The sequence below is a fragment of the Sciurus carolinensis genome, chromosome 7 (assembly GCF_902686445.1).
Source record: "Sciurus carolinensis chromosome 7, mSciCar1.2, whole genome shotgun sequence".
NCBI classification, from domain to species: domain Eukaryota; kingdom Metazoa; phylum Chordata; class Mammalia; order Rodentia; family Sciuridae; genus Sciurus; species Sciurus carolinensis.
The window spans coordinates 28,613,858-28,637,491 of record NC_062219.1 but is presented as its reverse complement, the minus strand read 5'-3'; the positions used below and the strand labels follow the sequence as shown (position 1 = coordinate 28,637,491).

The 23,634-nt window shown below is 41.4% G+C and overlaps 1 protein-coding gene across 8 annotated transcripts in view; it reads right to left on the bottom strand.

The window, feature by feature from the left end:
* Positions 1-23,634, bottom strand: part of Map7 (microtubule associated protein 7) — a 171,452-nt gene that overhangs the window by 13,163 nt on the left and 134,655 nt on the right. For 5 of the 8 annotated variants that reach the window (XM_047557613.1, XM_047557616.1, XM_047557608.1 and 2 more), the window contains 10 exons: positions 22,139-22,249; positions 16,190-16,303; positions 11,480-11,628; positions 5,796-5,911; positions 5,208-5,488; positions 3,238-3,490; positions 1,995-2,157; positions 1,703-1,804; positions 1,196-1,246; positions 1,025-1,082 (listed from right to left, as the gene is read on the bottom strand). In XM_047557613.1, the coding sequence (XP_047413569.1) occupies positions 1,025-1,082; positions 1,196-1,246; positions 1,703-1,804; positions 1,995-2,157; positions 3,238-3,490; positions 5,208-5,488; positions 5,796-5,911; positions 11,480-11,628; positions 16,190-16,303; positions 22,139-22,249 (1,398 nt within the window). The remainder of the gene's footprint in view (positions 1-1,024; positions 1,083-1,195; positions 1,247-1,702; positions 1,805-1,994; positions 2,158-3,237; positions 3,491-5,207; positions 5,489-5,795; positions 5,912-11,479; positions 11,629-16,189; positions 16,304-22,138; positions 22,250-23,634) is intronic. The other 3 variants (XM_047557612.1, XM_047557614.1, XM_047557615.1) reach the window with 3 other exon arrangements.

The following is a 23,634-nucleotide window of genomic DNA, read 5'->3' as shown; positions in this document are numbered from 1 at the left end:
TTAAAATCTCACCTCTATTCTGAAGTTAGAATTCAAAGAAATAACATTTAAATCCTTTTTCTGAGAACTGCCATAAATATAAATCGTCAAAATGTGTAAATCAGAAGTCCTTGCTGAGGATGGAGCTCAGTGGTAGAGGGCTTGCCTAATATGCTCAAGACCCTGGTTCCAACCCCCAGTACGATGAAGGAAAAACAAAAAACAACAAAAAAGAAAAATACCTTAAAAGGAAATGTCAGAGAGACTTTTACAAAAGGGGAAAATGTACAAACTAAAGACCAGATAGACTCAAGTCTACTGAGTATCTCCCTTCAACTCCCCAGGAGTTGGGTACAGTGGTGCATGCCTGTGATCCTAGCTGCTCAGAAGGCTGAAGCAGGAGGATCTCAGGTTCAAAGCCAGCCTCAGCAAATTAAGTGAGGCTCTGAGCAACTCAGCGAGACCCTGTCTCTAAATAAAATATTTAAGAGGGCTGGGGATGTGGTTCAGTAGTTAAGTGCTCCAGTACAAAAAAAAAAAGCCTTCACCAGATGTGGTGGTACACACCTGTAATCCCAGCCACTCAGGAGGCTGAAGCAGGATTGAAAAATCAAGGCCAGCCTCTGCAATTTAATGAGATCCTATCTCAAAATCTCAAAATAAAAACTGAGAAGGACTGTGGATGTAGTTCAGTCGTTGTTTCCCAGGGTTCAGTCCTCAGTACCAGGAAAAAAAAAAGGCACTGAGACAATTTCTTAGCTTTTTAATTGTTGTTTCTTTTTGGTGGTCTTTGTAAGAATACAGAGGCTTTCCTTCTTTGATAGTGTTAAACTTATGTTTCAGATTACATGTGAAATTTTTTTAAAGATATTTCTCAAAGTTTTGAAGATCTGTTTAGCCAGGAGCATGGTCTAATAAGACATAACAATATAAATTTAACTGCATGTTCAGAGTTAAGAAGCTTTTGTACATTTATGATTTAATAAAATAATTCAAAAAAATTTTTTTTACACTTCAACTGATTTGAACTCAATCATAGAAATACCTGTTCCTCCAGTGAGAACTCCCTTGGCTATGTCACCATTTCTCTGATCAATGGTTTTCTACCAAAAAGCAAAATAAAAAAAGACTTTTAAGAATTAAAGTTACAATTAAAGGTTAAAAAAAAAAAATAAAAGAGCCATCAAGAATAATTAGAAAATAGCCATCTCAACACCTTATCTGTAGCTTCTGTCCTCCTGGTTCTTTTCATAATCTCCTCAAGTCTCTGCAAGAAAGGACAAATGAGAAAGAGGATTTGACGCAGAAAGCAAGCCAGTCTAGAGCACTTCGGTAATCAAGTACAGATTATAAAAACATGTTTGTCATCTGGGGAAAATAATTCACGCTGCTTTTGTCTTAATTGGAATTGTGCAGAAAGGCTGGACTGTGCAGTGGTACCCGCCTGTAATCCCAGCTACTACTAGGGAGGCTGAGGTAGGAGGACTCCAAGCTCCAGGCCAGGCTGGGCAACTCTGCCCATCCTGCTTCGAAAAATAAAAGAGGTGAGGGTGTAGCAAAGAGGTTGGGCTGGCTTAAGCTACTAGAAGCAGAAAGTAACTGCTCTGGGGGAAAACTCAAACTTTGAAGTGGTGTCTTTGTAGGAGACGATTAGCCCTGAGGGCTGTTTAGAAGGGGCAGAGGACAGCAGCGCGCCTCCTGATGTCAGCCTCTAGGCTGCTACCTTCTTTCTCTCCAGGCGCTCCTGCTCCTCTCTCTGGAAATGCTTCTCCCGTTCCTGCCGGACCCTCTCAGCTTCTTCGCGCACACGAGCCTCCTCTTCTTTCTGAAAACCAAACGTGGGTGTGTGCCTCTTACACACCGGCTGGCACCTCGTCCCTGGGACCCCCGGGCGCATAGCAAGGCGCGGATGGAGACCATGCAGAAAGCAGAACACACACTGGGAACACGGCATTTCTAACAAGGACGGTGACCACCATGCTCTCCAGGGAGCGTCCCCTCCCGCCGGGGCGCACCTGCTTCTGTGCGCGCTCCATCCCCTCGCGCTCGCGCTCCTCCGCTTGCCGGCGCAGCTGCTCTTCCTTCTCCCGGGCCTGCTCGGCCTCCAGACGGCGGGACTCTTCCTCTCTGCGACTTCGCTCTTCAGCCACCCTTTGAGCCAATTCCTCTTTCTTCTGTCTGGGAAAAGACAAATCAAGACACATGAGGGGGATTTCTTGAAGGGAAGTCCCCCCCGAGGGTGGGTATTCGAAGGACAGTTTGTTCAAAGAGTTCCCCCAAAACTTCAGCTGGATACATTCAACATGGGTACAGGACAAAATGTGAAGTCATCCTTCATTCTTCCCTCCCAGCGTCTGTGCTGCCTGTGGTAAACAGAAGCAAACTGTAACCACTCATATTTTAGGGAGAGCTTTCTTTTTCAAAGGATTTACAATTTAACACTCTTTAAAGACTGAGACTTGTAAAAATCAAGTTATGTGACCTTTTATAACAAATTTGAATCTCCTCTCCCTACCCAAACACTTAAAAATTAAAAAAAAACAAACAAACATAATGTTCTGTATTGGAACAGAAGAGGGAAGCTCCCTGATGGGATCAAGGGCTCATCTAAGATGCTAGCTTGGGGACCAGGCCTGAGGTCCAGCCTCAGGGTTCAGTTCTGTTTGTGGGAAGAACAATTACATCGGCATTAGCCTTATTAGACCCAGAAGGTGACCAATTAAGCAAGATGCCCCTGGCATACAGTCTGGCAGGCAATCATGCAACATTTAAACATCTCACCCAGCTACAATCTGGAAGAAAACATGAACCCTTACTAAAGCAGCTCTAAAATGATAATTACAGAGATATAGAGGAAACCCAGAGATTAGAGGTGTGTTAAGTGAAAAAGCAGACTGCACCTCTATTGTGATACAATTATGTAAGTGTGTGTATGCAAATATAATCTCCAGACTGTTCAGAGACTACCTCGAAAGAACCACTCAAAATGTGCACGATTACTGAAAACTGGTAAGATAATATATATACATATATGCATTTATGTGTGTATATATATATAGATATATATATATTTTTTTTTTCTTCCTTGAAACCTTCTCTGTTTATGTGGTATTATCATTCTTAAGAAAATGTGACCGAAAAACCTTTGTGGTCAAAGGAACACCAGGTAAGTGTAATTCTGAAACGTTCACCTTTGTCACTTAACTACCACCTCTTCCCTCTCAGAGGGAGGACTTGATCCCAGGGTTACTGCTTTACCTTTCTACCTCTTCCTTCTCTCGCCGCTCCCTCTCCTCCTTCTCTCTCTGCTCTCGGGCCAGCCGCCTCTTCTCAGCCAGCAGCCTAGTGGCCTCCTCTGGGTCGGTGGTGCCTGCGGAAGTCTTGGGAGAAGCACTGGCTGTCACAGTGACTGACAGGGCTGGGGCCGGGGCTGGGGCTGTGGCTAGAGCAAGGGCTGGAGCAGGGGCCGGGGCTGGAGTTGGGTCCGAGGCTGTGGCTGTGGCTGGAGCAGCTGTACAAACAGGTACAAGGAGAAAACCAACTGGAAACAGAAGTCAAAGAACAAAACAGAAACTAGCATTCCCCCTCCCCAGGCCTAGAATTCATCATTATCAGAGAAAAGGGAATGTTTATACTGTGTGTTCTCACGATTTCATTATATTCTCTCTGTAACCAAGCAACAGATAACAAAAAAAAAAAAAAAAAAAAAAAAACCTGCATGTGCAAATGAGACTTTCAGAGCTCAAGCTCTGTCACCAAGTCTTACTGTTACAGCAGTTAAATCAGCTAACAGTACCTATCAAATGTGTACTGAGTAGAGAACCTCATGTTAGATTCTATGGGAAGTTATACCCTGGCAAAATGGAGATGAGATCTTTTGTTTGTCCTTAATTTCATTTAAAAAATTCCTACACTTTGGTGACTATTCATTACTGCAGCACCATGCCACGGGCCGGGGCTCAGACTGAGAAGATGATGGCACCAAACGAAGAGGCCCCTTTTGGACCACGTCCAGCCAGTGCCATCCCCAGGTGGAGGTGTGAGCAGCCTGGCCTTGGCTGGCGGGCACGCATGTTGCTCACACTCCCAGCTTCTACTGCAGTTCTGATGCCAAGATGTGAGACGGGAACAGAAGTCTCCAGCCTTATTTGGATTTAGAAAGATGACTTAAGAAGCTGGTGCAGGAGGGAGGCCCATACAGACTCTCCTGATGGATTCTGCACCGCTCTTCGTGCTGAGGCCTGGCCGTGCCTGGCCGTGCCTGGCCATGCCCGGCCCTCCTTTCCAGATTCACATTTCTACTTTTGCTCCTGCAGTTATCTTTACCATCCTGCTGCTCACCGGCCCTGAGTCTCTCCCTCTTTTCATGAAAATGAACACTAGACTCTTTCACTCTCTAACACTGTCATCTGCCTTAAACCATCTATTCTTTCTTTGCCACATCCTTGACCTTCGAATTGTCATGAGCAGAAATGTTTTGCATGAAGTCAATTTTCAACAAAACATTGAATTCCTAGATCCAGGTGATTCCAAATTTCTAAAGAGTAACAGGTTAGTCAGGCGGAAATGAGAACCACTGGGTCTTTTGGCAAAAAATTCAGACCTTTATCAAGCACACAGTCTAAGCCAGTGGTCCTCAAACTCTGTAGAGGAGTCAATAGACAGCTTCGTATCTATGAGAGCTTTTAGACCCACCACGTCATATTCTGATCCAGTAAGTCTGATGTAAGGCTAGTACTCTGCATTTCGGAAAATCCTAGAGGTGCTGGTTTAAATACATACTGATAAATGATTTGAAAATACTCCCTTGAAAAGGGAGAGATAAGCAGGTAGTGAGCACCTGTAATCCCACTACTGGGAGGCTGAGGCAGGAGGATCACAGGTTTGAGACTAGCCTCAAAAAAAAAAAAAAAAAAAAGTGAAACCCTATCTCAAAAAACAAACAACAAAAACAAAACAAAACAAAAATTTGCAGGGCTAGGAACGTAGCTTAGCGGTAGGGTGCTTACGTAGCCTGTGAGAAGCCCTGGGTTTCAAGCCCCATTCCCCCTGCAAAAAAATTAAAAAGAGAAGGAAATCATACTAGAAAGAGGTTCTAAAATAAGCCTCAAAATAAAATTTACAATCTCTAGTAAGAAAAAAAAAAGTCACATAAAATGATGCCAGAGAAAAGGAGGAGGCGGAGAGAGCCGCCGACACAGGTCCCCGCCCACGTCGGTTCTTCCTACCAGGCTCGGCTTCTGGCTCGACAGGCGTCCCCTCTTCAGCTCTGGTCTCTTCTACCTTCACTGAGGGTGTCCTGCCCTTCAGCGAGGGCTCGGGGGCAGCACTCTGAGGTTCCTTCTCAGGCTCTTTTTTTTCAGGTTCCACTCTGACTTCTCTCTTGACAGGGCGGATGTTGCCGGGGGATGGGGGCCGGGCCTGGGCGGGAGCAGCTTTGACCGAGCCAGGAGGCAAGGACGCGGGTCGGGGTGTGCCGGGCAAATGCGGAAGGGACTTGGATGGGAGCCTGGGCAGCCAAGAGCGGGCAGAGAGGAGCACATCAGAACAGGCTCGCCAGAACCCAGGGCAACAATTTAGGGAACAGGGACACAGATGCTTAGCTCTGTGGGTTCGTCTTTCACGTGGTGAATGCAGCAATGAAGCCCCTTAGAAACCAAGTCTGGTGTTTCATGCCCCTTTTTCCTTTGCTTTGAGAAAGACTACTGTCCTCAAAGTCAAAGTCAAACAGTGGGAGCAGAATGGGTTCTGTGGGGACAGAAGCTACTCATTCTTCCACACAGAACCTCCCGGCCAGCCTTGAGCGCTTCACTTACCAAAGTCGGGAGGGTGCTGGTGACCTTGCCTTGGGATTGGATGGAGACAGAGCCCTTCGGAAGCCAGATGTAAGATGGAAGGGAATGTTTTCTCTTTCTCTCTCTCTTTTCTGGCCCTAAGTTCAGAGAAACCCAATGATTAGACTTCTCAGTGAGTCAGACAACCACCTTCAGGATATTCAAGAGTGGAGCTACAAACGATTTAACATTTTCTTAGAAATCCCTAAACCACGTCACCTACATCCGCTCCAGCCTTAACACAAGGCCTTTGTTTATCTGGGCAGTATATCTGAATTAGTACGAGAGACACTAATACGGTGGGTCTGGATGTGAGACTGGGATTATATTCTTTAAAAAAAAAAAAAAAAAAAAAAAAAAGCCTGGACTTTCAGAAAGCACTTTGATTTTATATCTAAACTTACCTGGAGCAAAATCTCTCATAATATGTCTTATCTCCCACAAATGTGAAAATAAAGGTCACTTCTATTTTTTAAACTGTTAGTTAAAACACATCTTTTTCTTTTTTATTTCTTTAGCAAGATGACTTAACCTCCATAGAACCCAAAGTGGTTTATTCCAAATGAGCAGCCTGTTCTACAGGGGAACATCCTTCTGTTCGGAGTTCTTTATTAAAGGGTTGTTTATTGGGAATTGCATTTTTTGCTTTGATGACCCTGTTTCTCCATGCTGGCTGCAGCCCATTTGTCACCCCAGCAAGAACCCCAGGCCACATCTTCTCCTGCTACTCAAACACAAGTCAGAGTCTACAGCACCTCTGGTTAAATTTTTCCTTTTTTCACCACAGAGAATACCATAGCTTAGGTTTTTTATTTTATTTATTTTTATTTTTTTTTAATACTGGGGATTGAACCCAGGGTTGCTCTACCACTGAGCTACATTCCTAGGTCTTTTTCATTCTTATTTTGAGACAGGGTCTCACTCAGTTGCCCAAGCCTAGAATTTGTGGTCCTTCTTCCTCACTTTCATGAAATGCTAGGACTACAGGCATGTACAGCACACCCAGCAGCCTAGCCATTAAAAAAAAAAATTACCTGCCTGTCATTCCAACATTAATTCATTTTCCCTCTTATATTAGTGTTGCAGGAAAAAGCCCTTCCTCACCTAATATCCTCTCATTCTCCAAGGAAAGTCAGGTCCAAGGTGAGGAATTCTGAGTATTTGTATTCTTTATCGGGGGGAGGAACCTGGAATCTGAGGGTGGGCTAACCATCGGCCCTCCCCTGACTGTCATCGAGCAGTTCACTCAGACAGTCGGCACGTTTCCCTAGTTGAAATGGTCAGAGAAGCCCAGAGAAGTGTTCTGAGATTATACAATTCATCGAGACCCACACCCCCGCCCTCGCCCGTCCTATGCAGATTGCAAAGCAGAATCATTCCAAATATCTGAAACTTTCTGCCATGTTCTGGGATGGACCTGGAGGCTTGCTGGGGGCTCCTGGGACCTGGGTGAAATGGCTGTCAGAAAAGCAAACTGCCAAGGGCACAAAGCCATCTAGTCTAGGGGCAGAAAAGCTGGTAGTGTGCCTTCTCTCCCTGGCTTAAGCATCAGTTCTTCCTTCTCTCCTTTATTCCCCTCTATGTCCTTCTGATAGCTTTCTCCATCTTCCTTAGCATCATCCTAAATGACGGGGCTGTAAGTGGGCGGGGTAGTGCCTTCCAGGAAAGCTACATAGAAAACGTGCACAGGGCAGGCAGGAGCTTCGCAGGTGTGTGTTAGCTTGGTGACATTCCAGTTGCACCCCCGTCCTCCCTCCGCCCCGTCGCAGATCCCAAAGGGCAGGAGGAGGGACCTCACAGAGCAGGGCAGTCCTTGGGTGGCCAAAGCTGCAGCCACCATACAGGACCATCCTGGCTGAGGCACGGTTGGCTGCTATGATGAAAGGCCCAAGGCTCTGCCAAAGGGAAGCTGGGCTTAAGTACCTGGCATAGGCTTTTTTGTTCCTTTTCTCAAAATATTTTGATTTGGATGAATTCAGATCAAGGAGAGGTCTGAGTGAGTGGGAAAGTGAGCCAGGAAGGGCAGTCTGTGACGTGGAGAGTCTGGGGATGACCTTCCTCATCTGGGCTTTGATGAAACAGGGACCAGGGATGAGCCCACATAGAAGAGGGTAGTTCTCAGATAGGTTTCTTTTTATCAAAGTGCCACTGAGCCAAGTACATTTTTCTCTCCAAAAAGAAATGATCACCTTGAATCATCCAGGCACTGGAGAACAGGAGAGGAGTGGTTTAGAAAACCACCCCACACTCAAGACGATACCCATCCAAGCAGGTAGTTTTTATTTTTTTACCCTCTTAGTTCCTTCATTGCTCTACATTCAGCCACCTGTCTGGGCGTCACACATGTAAAGGCACTCCTGATTCTCATCCTGATGTGAGATAATGGCCAGCAGTCTGTACAATCATCTTGCCTGAAACACTTTCCACAGTGCTGAGGGGGACACACACACAAAGTTGTCCATACCAACTGGATAGGACAACTCATAGGAGAGACTTAACAATCTTGAAAAAGAAGAACAAAATTGGAGAGCTCACTCTTTCTGATTTAAAAACACATTACAAAGCTACAATAATCAAAACAGTGTGGTACTGTTATAAAGGCGGGCATATGGACCCACGGAATAGAGAGCCCAGAAATAAACCCTTGTTTAACCCTGGTTAAATCCCAAGACCTCCCAATGAGAGTGCACTCCTCAACAAATGGTGCTGGGAAATTGGATATTCACATGAAAAAGAAATCTGACCCTTCCCTTACAGAATACACAAACATGAACTTAAAATGGATTAAAGACCTAAAGGAAGACATCACTATAAAACTTCTGTGAGAAAACACAGGTGAAAATGTCATGTCATTCTAATGACACTGATTTGCTGGATAATACCAAAAGTACAGGCAATAATGCAAAACTAGACAAACAAAACATAAAACTTAAAATTCTCTATGAATCAAAGGCCACAATAGTAAAAAGCAATCTATGAGATAGAAGAAAATATTTGCAAATCATATCTAGTAAGAGGTCAATATCCAGAATAGATAAGTAATTGCTAAAATTCAACAAGCAGTCATCTGAATGATGGGCAGAGTTGGGGATTTAGCTCAGTGGTAGAGAACTCCTTTAGCATACAAGGCCCTGGGTTTGATCCCCAGCATCCCACCCCCCAACACACAAAGGTTTAAAGATTCTAAGAAACACTTATCAAAATATGAAGTACAAACAGCCAACATGCCTATGAAGAGATGTGCAATGTCTCTGATCACTAGAGATACGAATCGACCCACAGTGAGTTACCACCTCACACCACGAGGAGAGCTGCCACACCAAAACAAAGAGCAGGTTATTAAGGATGCCTAGAAACTGCAAGCCTTGCGTGCTACCGGCAGGAATGCCAAACGGTGCAGCTGCTGTGGGAAACAGCATGGTGGTTTCTCAAAAGCCTGAAACAGGATTATCAAATGATTCAACGATCCCACTTCTGGTATGTATGCAACACTCTGAGAGAGAGGTGCACACCCATGATAACAGCAGCACTATTCATAGTAGCCAAGAGGTGAAATCAACCCACATGTCCATCAGTGGATGAATGGGTCACAAAATGTGGACCATACATACGAGGGCATATTATTCAGCCTTAAAAAGGAAGGAAATCCATCACCTGCTACAGGGATGAATGTTGAGGACATTAGGTTAAGTAAAATAAGCCGGTTGCAAAACCTCAAATACATCATGATTCCTCCTGCGGGGTACCTACAGTAGCCACATTCACAGAAACAGGAAACAGAAGGGGGGCTGTCGGGCCAGGGAAGGACGGGAAATGGTACTTGTTTAATATGCACAGTGGTTCTGACGCACAGGATTTAAACAGCTCTGGAAATTAGTTGCACTAGACTGTGAATACACTTGACACTGTCTTAAAAATGATTATGTTAAGTGGGTTTTTTTTAACCACAATTAATGTTTTGTAAAAATTACAATCTGTCAGCGTCACTGCCACTTTTTGAGTGCTCGAGGTGGAAGTCGTCACCCAATTCCACAGTTCAGCTCCACCAGTCATTTTCTGTCCGTATGCATTTGTCTAAATATTTGGTTGTAAGGAGGTAAAAAGAAGGTTCATCACACACAGGAAGGCATTAAAAAGAAAAACCCGCCAAAGCTCTGGATCAGGCGATGACGAACCCCCTTGTTCGTTCTGGTGGCCAAGGGCCGGCTTTCCCCTCCCCTCAGGGACAGCTCATTTCTGCTTTTGCCTGCAACCAGATACTTTTCCTTTGGTGAATGCTCTCTTCCCCTGCCTGATAAGCACCCAAAGCTATGTTGCCTCACTATCGCTTTTTGCCCACAGCCAGGATCTCTGCGCACCAATGAACTAACACTCCGCAGACATCGAAGGTAGTTTCACCTCTGGCTCTAAGGGCTTCCGGTCTGACTCCATCATGAATTCACACTGATGCCTGAAGGGGCTTGAAAGAAAAATTGCCACCAGCAAAGCCCTCAAGGCTCTCACAATCCTCAAATCATCCTCTGAGCAAAAGCCTTTGAAGTGTCCATCATCTTTATCCATCTGAACTGCTCTGGGAAGTTAAGATTTAAAAACGATTCTTCAGTCAGTCATTACAAGGGCCATACTATGATCATGGGAGAGGCAATGAGAGCTGGTGGCTTAGCGTCTGTGACACTGAAGAACAGTCTAGTGTCTTGTGTACTAAAGTACAGTGTCTTAAGGCCACAGACCAATGATCTTTGAATGGTATCAAATAAGTACAGTTTAAAACAAAGATGAGGAAAGACTCCCGAAGACACATAAATCACCTCACTGCTGTTTACAGCATGATGAAAATTAACATGAGCTCAGTCACCTTGCCAGTAATAACAATCAGAAATTACATTCCTCACGCGCAAAATCTGAGTTTATAATACAGGCCAACAGCCTTTCAAGAATTGGTTACTTAGCAAATAACTAGTGTCTTCAAAATATTCTTCACTGTATTTAAAGATGTGGACACTGACAGGGATTAGTTAAGCAGGATAAAAATCCCTCATCTTGATGTTCAGTGAACCGCACTTGGAGTCCTGCAGGATTCTGGATGTGGCTGGGATTAAAGGGGCAGCGGATAAGGCCCATTTTCCCTGCAAAGGCCATTTGGTTTGCCTATTTAAAAAATGAAGACATTCTGGCATTGCACTTATTCACTTTTTGGTTTGGAGGGTTAGAACCAGGAGCTTTACCCCAGTCCTTTTTATTTTTGGAGACAAGGTCTTGCTAAGTTGCTGAGGGTCTCCCTAAGTTGCCAAGGCTAGCCTTGAACTTGTGATCCTCCTGCCTCAGACTCCCTGAGGATTACTGGAATTGTAGGTGGGTGCCACCATGCCTGGCCATTTCATTTATTTGTATGGAGTCCCCAGCAGGATAGGTCAGGCACTCATACGCTTGAACAAAGATCCATTTTCATCTTCCAGTTGAAATATTAGGGAAAGAAATATTTCAAGTGGGAAAGAAGTGGCCACGTGGGGAGGTGGGTGAGGTACCAACCAGCCAGGTTCGTCGTAATGAGTGGAATGCTGGACCATCCTGTCTGACACCCGCACCGCACCTCAGGGCTGTATCCACTCCGCACAGAAAAAGCACTGACTCCCAGACTTGCCAGCCTGCTCCCAACTGCTACTCACCAACGTGCCATGAGTGGTCCTCCTGCGCGCAGAGCCCTCGGGTGGTGTTACAAAGAGTTTTGGTCGGTCCACCGGATTTCTAGAGTGTGCGGCTTTGTAGGGCATGATGATGGGGCTGCAAGATGCTGAACGAGGACAAATGGGGATAACTAGGGTGCAGGTGATTGGTTTTACACACAAGAGTGCCAGAAGAACAGGTGAAGAAAGCCAAAAGCAGGTTCAGGAAAAGGAGCCGAGCAGAGACAGAGAGAAAAGTAGGGAGAAGATGTTATTACCTAACGGTGCCCAGAACCATCAATACTCAACTCTCCGCACTTCCTGTGAGTTTATTATGGGCCAAAAAAGAAGGCACGTCCAAGTGAAAAATCTGAACCATGCTGCTAGCTACGTGTCTATTTAAATGCCGGTTAGAGATCTAGATATAATCCAATTATGGAAAACCATGACCTGACAGTCCTGTAAACAAATGGTTCTGGTAAAATGCTACATTAGTGATATGAGGTAATTTTTATATGATTGACTTATAATCAGAGTTTGGTCTAATTTGCTTTACGATGGGAAAAAAAGATAGAAAGAGTAGAAGCGTGCAAGCAGGCAAGCAAGATAAACTACAGCTATTTCATGGCTCAAGTTCAACAGCCAGTGGGTGGGGTGGGGGTATCTAAACTTTAAGTATGTTAAATGACCAAGTCTTACCAGGTATTAAGACTTGTTACAGGAATAACTAATCATTTCCAGAAAAGATTTCTGTAAATGTATTATCTATGTAAAGGCAAACCAACGCATGCTTCTGGGTTTTTCCAAAAGCCAAGGCATTCAATATTTCATAAGCAGCAGCAGCAGAACTTATGGGAAGATAGGCTGTAACTAGTTAAAATTGTGAAAAGAACATAAATATGTTAAGATGGCCAAAAATAACATTGAATCATGAGTACCTTTTACATTTTTACTCAAGATAGAAGGTTTTCTGAAAATCTACATAGTTTCTGATCATTCACCTTCAAAGGAACACTGTCATTCATCAAGTTATTCTGAGCAACAATGATTTAAAGAAATTTATGTAACATCACACACATATCAAAAGTGGGGGAACTAAAGTTCCAAGGTCCATTTTCAGATCTCATTCAGAAATCCTGCTTTCCACCAAAAACATGACTACCCAGGATAATATATGCATTTGGGTCAGGTGATAAAATTACTTTACCTAGCCATTGTAGCAACCCTGTATAAAAGACTGGCATGAGGCTGGGGAGGTGGCTCAGTGGTAGAGCACTTGCCTAGTACACATGAGACCCTAGGTTCAAACCCCCTAACAGAGAGAAAGAGACAGACAGAGATGCTGGCTGAGACTGCTGTGCCAGGTCAGCCAAATGCTAACTGTATTAATAAGTTAAACCCTCAAAAGTTCATCCATCACAGTGGTATACGCCAGTCATCCCAGCTACCCAGGAGGCTGAGGCAGGAGGATTGAAAGCTAAAGGTCAGTCTGGGCAATTGAGTGAGGCCCTGTCTTGAAATAAAAATCTGGGTTCAATCCCCAAAACAACAAAAACAATAGAAGCCCAAAAGTTCACAAGACAAATCTGAGGTACTTTATCTCTCTATATATGTATTTGTACCTGTGTGTGGTACTGGAGAGTGAACCCAAGAGCTCTCTACTACTGAGCTATATCCCAGTCCTTTTTAATATTTTTATTTTGAGAGAGTCTAAGTGGCCCAGGCTGGCCTGGAATTTATGATACTCCTGCTTCAGCTACTTGAGTCACGGGGATTACAGGCATGTGCTACCATGTCCAGTTTGGTGTAACCTTGATTTTAGAATTAGAGTTTAAAAGTATTTGTTATTTTGATTTAATCTAGAGTTAGAAATTGATCAGGCTGCCCGCCCCCCTGGGTCATATTGGAATCAAACACTCTACCACTGAGCTACATCCATAGCCCTAGACTACATCTTTATTAATGTATTCTTTTATTTAATGCCTTGTAGTATCCTCTAGTTATCACTGAATTGTAATAGACTGGAAACTGTACCTCTTTTCTTATCATCTGAAAACAGAATTCTATTTCTTCAGGATAAACTAAAACCTTTTGCATGTCCTTGGTTCTTAAAGCAGTATGTGCATATCACATGAGAAATGACATAAAGTTTTACTTCTGACCTTAACTTACTGTAAAGGATGGAAGGAGAACCTCTTATTTTGCTTTTTGTGATCACAGGGGAAACTGTATGGAAACAATTTTTTTTTTTGCAGTGCGGAGTGTTGAATCCAAGGGTGTTCTACCACCGAGGTACATCCCACAGCTCTTCCCCTTTTTTCTTTTTTGAACAGGGTCTCATTAAGTTGCTGAGACTGGTAATAAGTGTGCATTAATTTAACTCATTCAAATTCTTCTATATGAAATAGTGGGTGTCAAGCAATGATAATACAGTTCAGGTGATTGGAGTGCAGCACAGAGAACAGAAAATTTGCATAACAGAATATTAACATTGAGGGCCTACTGTATCTTCTAACCACTTTACAGTCACATAAATTTTGAATTTTCTCCATTCACCAAAAAACAAACAGACCAAAACAAAACAAAACAAAACACACATGGAAAAGTCAACCCACAGTAATGACTGCAAAGGAGAGGCAAGAGACCTGGATTTTAATTTTCCATGGCTCTATTGCTTGTTCAGAGAGTCTGCAATCAACAAATACCTTAGGGGTAAGAATAGCTGTTTTAATCTACTAGTGTAACTCCTGCTATGGATGTAGGTCATGCTTTTGCCAAAGGCAACTGGGAATAAGAGGAAGTCAAGAGACAAACTAAGATGGAAAGGCAGAAAATAATCATCAATGAGAGTACATGGAACAATAAAAGTGACAGAAACAGTGTCTTAGAAAAGACAACTGGAAGATATATTTACACATAGTTACGTATAATTCCAAATAGGAATTTTTGCAAAAATCAAGGGTTGGATTCATTAAATATAAGCCATATCAATGCAAAAGGTGACAACGATCCAGGGAATATACTAACACAACAGGCAACTGGAGTAGAGGCTATGCGGTATTCCACGCTTAAAAAAAAAAAAAAAAAGTAGCAAAGTAAAGAGCCAATCTGCAGACAAAAAGCACCCCAACTGAGCGTAACAATGAAGAACAAGGTGGGAGGACAGGCGGGTGAGTAAAATGGGTGAAAAATGAGGAAATGGTGTTGGAAGACTAGAGAAAGAGCGAAAGAATTGGTAAAAGTTAGTGATGACAGAAACAGCCAAGACAATTTTCTAGCTTTGAGACAGTCTTTAGGCATAGCACTACATACAGTGTGGAGATGCATGGTGGATGGTCATGAACTATGGAGATCCCGTGAAACAGGATGCAGAAGCAGCCTGACACGTTCTTCAGTATGAAGAAAAGTTTTCATGACTTGCATTAAAGTATGAAATTCATAGGCATAGAGTATCTTGAGATCTGTTATACTTTTCCTTCCAGAAAAGTCTCAAATGTAGGGCTACAGCTCTGAAAAAACTACTTGATAGGAAAAAAAAAAAAAAAAGAATGCTGTGCTCCAACTAGTTGACTGCACAACTGGACACAAAATATCACAGGGTTCTGAAGAGGGAAGATGAGCACAGTTAAGATCTAGTCCACCCATTTTCTAGGTGCTCTGGTGTAAGACATTTATCGCCCTTACACTTGCTTTCCATGGCAGTTGGTGGGAATGCCCGTGCCTGCTCTCTAGACTGATTCCCAGGGGTGCTATGAGAAGCAGAGTTGATGCTTATTAGCTCATTGGGCACTGTAGATGAAAGACACCATAAAACCACCAAGGACTGTTAGAGGTAAAGTTGGCTAATACACATGAGGAGGCTTGCAGAGATAAAGAATTTTTAAAGGTATTTTTTGAAAGGAGGTATACAATTTCCTGAGTGCCAAAGATGAGGGTAAGATGGGTTACACAGATTCACCAACTATATCCAGAGAGATTTGTGAAAATCTAAATCCATTCACCATGGGCGTAGTGACATCAAAAACCTAATAAACTTTCCTCACCAACTGCATGAAGCTGCACACTAACTTCTCATTAAGTGAATGAGCCAATTGGCTTATTCAGGCATGTTTTACATTTCAAAAAGTAGACAATATAATAGCCAGTAGTAGGTACGTTCTACATAATTTCAATGAATGTGACTCTATAATTATATTCTATACACTCTAATTATCCTTCTCCACACTCTTTAGAGTTTGTAAGGGTTTTGTTCCTAGATTACATATAAGAGACTGGCGGGGAGGATAAGCAGTAGCCCACAGCCACATTACGAAACTCTATGCTTAAATAATAGGTCTGTGCTTTGATTTTAGTCCCGAGTCCACATATTGGTATTAAACATTAAATTGTATCTATCTCTGATCATCTGCTGAGATACAGGGGCAGAAAGAATGGTAGGTAAGGGATATTTTTCTTTTGGCAGCTTCAAGAACAGAGCTAGCTGAAGCCATCTGATCAGAGGGGCTTCATTTGTCCGCCTGGTGACTGGTGTTCAGATAAGATGCTAAGGTGGATACTAAGAGGAAACAATGCCAGAGGCATGAACCAAGACCAACAGACAGTTCCACTAGAGCAGAGGGAAGCACACGTCAGGAAAAATGGAGGTGGCAGCGCAGATACGCTCTGCAAGGAGGACTTTACCTCACCAGGAGAGTTCCACCTGGACGGCTTTACCTGTGTCTCCAGACAAGGCTGCTGTGCTTTTACTTCTGGCCAGGAACGAGTGTGTGGGCGTCAGGAGTCTGTTAACCACGCTGCTTTCCCATGGGCTGAGCTGCAGGCGGCGAGCTAAACGTCACCACATAAGCAAGATGTTAGAAGCATTCTCCCAGAGTCAAGGGGGCGAACCGCATCATACCTATCAGCTCCATATGCTTGGCCTTTGAGAGAGACCAGGCTCTCCAGGGCAGACAGCTGGCCGTGAGTCAGAAAATCAGAAACTATGCCCAAGAGGAGCAGCCGCTCCGCAAAAGTGCTTCCACAAAGCTGTTCCACGAAGGCTGTTTGCAGTAGCCTCTAAAGGAGGTTTTAGTCGAAGATTAAAACAGAAATATCACTCAATTACATCTGTTTTGGCATCTATGAGTAATTCCAGGGTGGGCCTATCAGATGGACATCTGAATGGGCAATGGACTGACGGTACACACCTCAGACACGGGGCATCCTAAATACCTTGAATAATAAATCCCAACAGAGGCGTTGGCAGGTAATGGAAGATCAGATTTATACAAAATATAGAGAACATTCCCATTAAACTATGCTAGATCTCCATGAACCACTATTTGAGCAACTGGGGGATGGGGTTAAATTAAAAAAAAAAAAAAAAATGACTCATACAAATTTCTGCATGGGACTCCTGACCTTTCCACTCAGCAAGCCAGGTTTTTTCATGTCCCTGCTTGGCAACAATATAAAAATTTTGGCTGAGGATCAAGGCTAAGGTTGAAGCAAGGTAAAATGAAACAGAAAAGTCAAAATTCAATATAAGGGTAATCTTGAAGATTAGTAGTGGGTGCCTGAAGAACCAAGAAAACTAAGTTAAGATAATGCAACAATATATGGCCCCACATTGTACTAGGGCCTAGGAGGCCATGGTTAGGAAATGCATGCTAATTATAAATTAATTACTTTGCTTATATATTATAGCTTCCAATGATGGCATATGAAAACATAGAAGGTATTTTCCAAAAATACCAGTAAAGAAGTGTGTAAACTTCTACAAATACCACCACATTCTAATCTGTTTTAGAATGCACTTGAAAAAGTTACCTGACAAGATCACTAAGTATTCTGTTTCATAAACCTCGGGTGTAAGTGCCCTTTGTCTCTGGAGCAGGTGGTTTGGAATGGCACTTAAATTCTAGGAAATCATTTTTAGTTAACAGAAGCCACATACTGCTAAGTATTGTTACTTTAAAATATTCGCTTCTATTTGGAAGAAGAATCAACTTCCAGTAAACTCCCTAATTACCTGATTTGATTTTAAAAGAGTAGCTATTTTGATCAAAGCTCTGGTGAATTTAAGAATTAATGAATTATTCATCGGATTTTCTGTTTAGAAGTCTTTTTGGTAAAATAAAATATCATCTGGCATTAAGACACTAATGAAAAAGATCAGTCAAAAAAACTGCAATCCTTAAGGCCAGAAAGCACCGTGGGCAAGTACTATCATCAACTAGTAGGGTAGTGAGAGTGTATGTAACAACAGAATAGAATGATGTAACCTGAAATTAGAACATATTCACAGAATAAAGCAACGGGGAAAAAGGGATTAGAATTCATTGAAGATCTTCAACAGAAGTATATGTTCAATGGATGGAAAAGGGAAGAAAGATGAATGCTTTCTTTTCTTACAAAAACTGTTGGATGCCTGCAGCTTAGAACAGCAGAGATGAGGTATCATGGAAAAGATGTCTTTTTCTCTTTTCTCCATTGAGAAGTTCAATTACTCCATTTCTGTGAGTCTCTAGGCCATCAACTACAGAATTTGCTTCCAATGAAGATCATTATGAGACCACTCTAATTTTAGTGTAAAGCAAACCTCAACACTTTGAATGAAAGATGGTGCTAGGAGAATCGGGCTTCAGCATCTACCACACTCACACCTGCTGCCTTCCAGAGGAGAAACTCTGTAAGGTAGCCTTGTAGTAGGTGCTCACAAAGGACAGTTAGTTCAGTGTTTTTCCCATCTACTGTGACCTGATTTTAAGATTAAAAAACTGAAGGAGGAGATGTTGACTCTCATGGAACTCTATGGTATTGGCCCCATTTAAAGACTTAAAAATGAGAGGTTGACAATTTCAATAATAAACCACCCAGATCAGGGGAGGTGCACAAAAAGGCTGCAAGGGGCCATGTGGAATAACAAAGAAGTGGTCTGGCCTCACAAACATTGTGGATATCTGCACAACCACATTCAAGTAATGGGTGCCAAGCAGAAGAGAGCAAATTTTTTTGTTGCCCAATTCTGATATATATAAATTTTTTCATTAGGAGGAGGAAATCTAAATGTTCTATGAAATCTTTCATATTTTAAATGTTAGCAAATTAAAGCAAGAAAAAGCACTGCTCAGGTTAAAGAGAGCCATGCTCGAGGCAGAATTTGGCTTGAGGTCCACCAATGTGTCTTCTGATGATTTTTCTAGGGGGAAAGTGTATTGACTAATTTGAAGCAAAAACTAGGCAACTTCATTCTTATTCTGTTCAAATTCTCCATTGTTCTTTTTTGAACTGGTTAGGTGGGTAGCTTAAAAGTAATATATCCTGGATTTTGGGTTTATTTTGGTTTTGTTTTGTTTGGTACTGGGATTGAACCAAAGGATGCTTTATCACTAAGCTACATCCCCAGTCATGTTTTCTTTTGACATGGGGTCTTGCTAAATTTCTGAGGCTGTCCCTGAACTTCTGATCCTCCTGTCTGAGCCTCCTGAGTGGCTGGGATTATAGGTATGCTCCACCGTGACCAGTTCCAGGTAATACACGCTTTTAATGGGAAAATATCAACATATTGTAGCAATTATAGAAACCTTTAATAATCAGGTTTCCTTGAAACCAGGTAATCTTATCAATCCAAGTAATACTATATTCAGATAATCAAAGTATTTCAAAACTCTATAGGGCACAAACACAGACCTTGACTGGTCTCCTCTAGCTTTGGAGGGCCTGTGAAAACACATTTGGGGAAATATCTATAAATATCTATTTATTAAATGATATGACAACGTTTCAATATATTTAATAACCATAGAGCTGTTAGGATGCATTTCAGCTGACAATTAGTTTTGATGGCTTCAGAGCCTCATTTTAATATTTGACTAAGAAGTTCAAGCAATCCAGTAATGATGTATATACCCTCTTGATATATTTGTCTGTAAAGGTCTCTAATTTACTAATTATATATGTGTGTGTGTATATATATATATATATATATATATATATTTTTTTTTTTTTTTTTTTTTTTCTGGAGAATTGAACCCATGGGTGCTCTACCACTGAGTTATACCCCAGCCCTTCTTTATTTTGAGACAGGGTCTTACTGAGTTGCTGAGGCTGCTTTTGAACTTTGATCCTCCTGCCTCAAGATCTTGAGTCATTAGGACCAAAGGTTGTGCCACTGTGCCCAGCCATAAGCATGCTTTTTAATGAGATGATAAGGCATAACTTTAAAAAATGGGTACCAGATAAGAAATATTTATAAATTAAAGAAATTCAAATTCAAAAGAGCTTCTATTCTTACTGAAAGACCCTAAGCCTCTCACTGTCCAAATGTGGGTTTTGTCTAACTTAAACAAAACAAAAAATTTTCTACATAAGAGAGCCCCTTCTAGGCTTCTCTGATCAGGCAGGCCAAGAACTTGTTTACAGTTTTTTGATAAGCAGGCAGAGAAGCAAAACTCTCAAATTCAGTGCTCTTCCTCTTGTTCTCTTAGCACAGCGTAATGTTCAACTTTCTCGTCCTGCACCAGGATTCAAGGGGTGGTCCCTGGCCCCAGATATAAACTGGTTATTGAACTTTCCTTTACCCTGGTGTCCTAACTCCACGTCTATTTTTCTTCCTTTGTACTGGGGACTGAACCCAGAAACACTTTGCCACTGAGCTACATCCCCAGCTCTCTATACTTTTTGAGACAGGGTCTACTAGTCCTCACTCCATTTCTAACCTATCTAAAGAAAGCAAGCACAGAGGTAACCTCAGGTTGGACACCCAGGAAGGGGAGAACTGCAGACACAGCATAGCAGTTCCACAGTAAGGAGCTGGGACCTCATTTCTATTCACTCTTCTGCAGTAATTAGCCTGTGGGACATTAAGTCAGGCTCTCAACTCTTGAGAGAATATTACCCCAACTGCTTCAGATGATCCAACTGGGCATGGATGATTCAGGTAATATAATTTCTAAGAGATTACCTTAGGAATAGCCAATTAGATACTATCATATACAATCCATAAGATATCACCTTGTATCTAATAGATAAAGACAATTCGACATTGTCCTTCCACCGAGATGTGGACAGAACATTCACTGTTCAGTTTACTGCCGGTCTCAAACCTCACTCTAATTTTGGCACTAAGTCAGGCTTAACAAAGAGTACTATAAAATCCTGATTTTATAGTTTGTCTCAGACCGAGGTCATGAAAGTATGAAATTAAAAGATCTCATTAAGTGACCCATTCCAGAGGTGAATAGACAAGTATAAAAACAGCATTCAATGTTATATTTTACATTACATTAAGGGAACAAGTTTGAAAATAAAAGATGTTTGTGAAAGACATTTTTACTTATTTATTTATTTATTTATTTTTGCAGTACTGGGGACTGAACCCAGGGGATTTTTACCACTGAGCTACCTCCTTAGTCCTTTTTATTTTTTATTTTGAGACAGGGTCTTTCCAAGTTGCTGAGGCTGGTTTCAAACTTGTGAACCTCCTACCTCAGCTTCTGGAATTACTAGGATTACAGGCATGTGCCACCATTCCCAGCTAAGAAATTTTAATTAAAACTTTAACACAAAAGATCCCTAATTTGGTTATATGTCTAATATTGATTTATGCAAATTGTTTTTTAAAGGGAAAGGTTTTGGTTAGAAGGCAAGACTAGGAAGTTGTTCCATCATTTATCACTTTATGAGATTAGTTATAAAATAACATCACTCATATAATATTGTACAATACAATAACACCATATCTTTTATATATTACAAAACATACAAATACACATACACACATACAGAACATGCACACATTACATTTTTTAAAGATTATAAACACCGAAACTTTCCCAGTTTCTTTATAAAGTATTTGAGGTAACCACAATTTGTCATTTTTAACAATTATGTGCTTTTATACTGCACAGTAATTCTTTGGTTTTATTTAAAAGCATCTTAGCCATGTAAAACAAGTAGCTTATCTTAGAAGCTTATTGTTCCTTCTATGAGCTATGTAAAATAAAACTTACTTCATAAATAATTCGACATTCATGTACTGTAAATCCACAGGATGAATAAAACTTAAAACCAAGATGTTAACTGAAGGATTATATGATTACCGAACTTCTCAAGAGGCTGTAATGACGATGATATTGTTGGTTGACATTAGGTCAAATTCCTCAGGAGTAAATGAATGGACACCAAAAAACCAATCACACACACAAGAAAGGCATGCTTGGTTAAGTGGGAAGTAAATAGCAAAATGAAATCTATCAATGCGAATCATTTAAAGTTTTCTATGGAAAGTCAGAGCCTGGCATTCCCAAGGTACAGATGAAAAGCCATAGACAATATGATTGAAGTGAAAGAAATGTTCATAACAAAGACCATTTGCATTTTGGTGGATAAGTGGGTGATTTCTGGAGCTGTAAACTCATCTACTAAAAAGTTGAGAGCAGCACCGCTTTCATCACTGCTAAATGCAATCATTCAGCCACGTTCTAAAATGAGAAAGTTCTTGTCGCAAGGAAAATGCTGTTCAGTCGTTTATTGCTTTTTTACTCTGAAGTTTTTTTCTTCCTATTTAAGAAACGTAGGGAAAGCAACTTCAGATGCTTATTTTCATCTGTAAACATTCAAAAAAAAAAAGCATTAAGTAAATAACATAACACTTTTTTTTTGTTTTCCTTTTGACTGTACCTCTATCTGGAGAATTTAGCAAAGTTGCAGATGAGGAGGAGAGCCGCTTGCTAATGACGGGATCAACATGTTTCGAAAGATTCATGGTGGAAACTGACCGCCTGTCTGGATCTAAAACAAATGGAGATAATGCTAATTGACAGCCAGCATGCAGGATTGCAATTTTCTAGCTCACTGATGGAAGGAGAAACTAGGATTGGATGCTTTTCAGCTGTATTTCTAGATCTTTCATAATAGCACAGTTTTCTAAGTGGACATGGTAAAGGTAACTTAAAGGCTAGAAATAAAATTCATTTTTTTCTTACAGAATAATTATTCAGTGCACAAGTCTAAAACTCAAGGATACTGTTGTAATATAACAAGTGGATGAAGACAAAAGGAGAACCAATAAAGGGCTATGGAAATAACAGACCATGAAGCAAAGAGAGGACAATAAAGTGAATGCCTTCATCATTCTCGAAGGTAGGAATGATGGGCTGGGAAAAACACTGGGAAAAATGCACAGCAGGTTCTGTCTACTTGCTGATGCCTTTCTTTATAGAGCCAGGCATTCCATACAGCTCATTACAGAAAAGTGGTTTTAAGAACAAGAAAGACAAAGAAATGCTCTTGGTATGGAAAGGATGGCCATACTGCCTTACTTTTATAAAGGTCTACAAATAACCTTGTGCCCCATGAGTTTAGTGTGGCCTACAAATGGAGATTTAGTGCACAAACTTGCCCAACAAAAGCAAGAGCGATGTAAATAAAATAAGAATTCTTTATAAGCTGATGAGTATTATTGTTCATCCTGAAAATAATTTAAAAATAATTCTTGAAGTTCACATCAAAGGGAAGAGCCACATAAAAGACAAAAATCAGCTCTGTTAAATTCCTGCTGGATCAGTGGAACCAAGTTGTAATCACGCTTGTCAGCACAAGTTATATTCCCTGAATAATACTACCTACAATCAAAGTCTAAAAAGTTCATTATAAACTTGTCCAGCAGGCAAGTGGATATTCTGACCTACAATAACTGAAGTTAAAGAAGTTTTGCTGTGTTTTATTTTCTACTGTTAGAAACTAAAACTAAACATAAAACTAAAGCAAGAACATTCATTGTGGCAGATCCTTCAAAATCTAGTTCCCATTGGCTTAAGGAACCTCAGCAGCAAACACTGTGCAAAAAACTTCCCCCAAGGAATAACCATTTTTGACTATTATTTATTGTGTACTGTGATCTGCACTTCGTCTTCAATTAACATCTTTTTTTTTTTTTTTTTTTTTTTTTTTTGGTGATGTGAATTGAACCTAAAGTTGCTCTACCACTGAGCCATATTCTCAGCCCTTTTTTATTTTGAGACAGAATCTCACTAAGTTGCATAGGACCTCGCTAAGTTGCTGAGGCTGCCCTGGAACTTGTGATGCTCCTGCCTCAGCCTCCTGAGTTGCTGGAATTACAGGCATACACAACTACAACTGGCTATGGATTTCTATTTTCAACTGGGATTTATTTA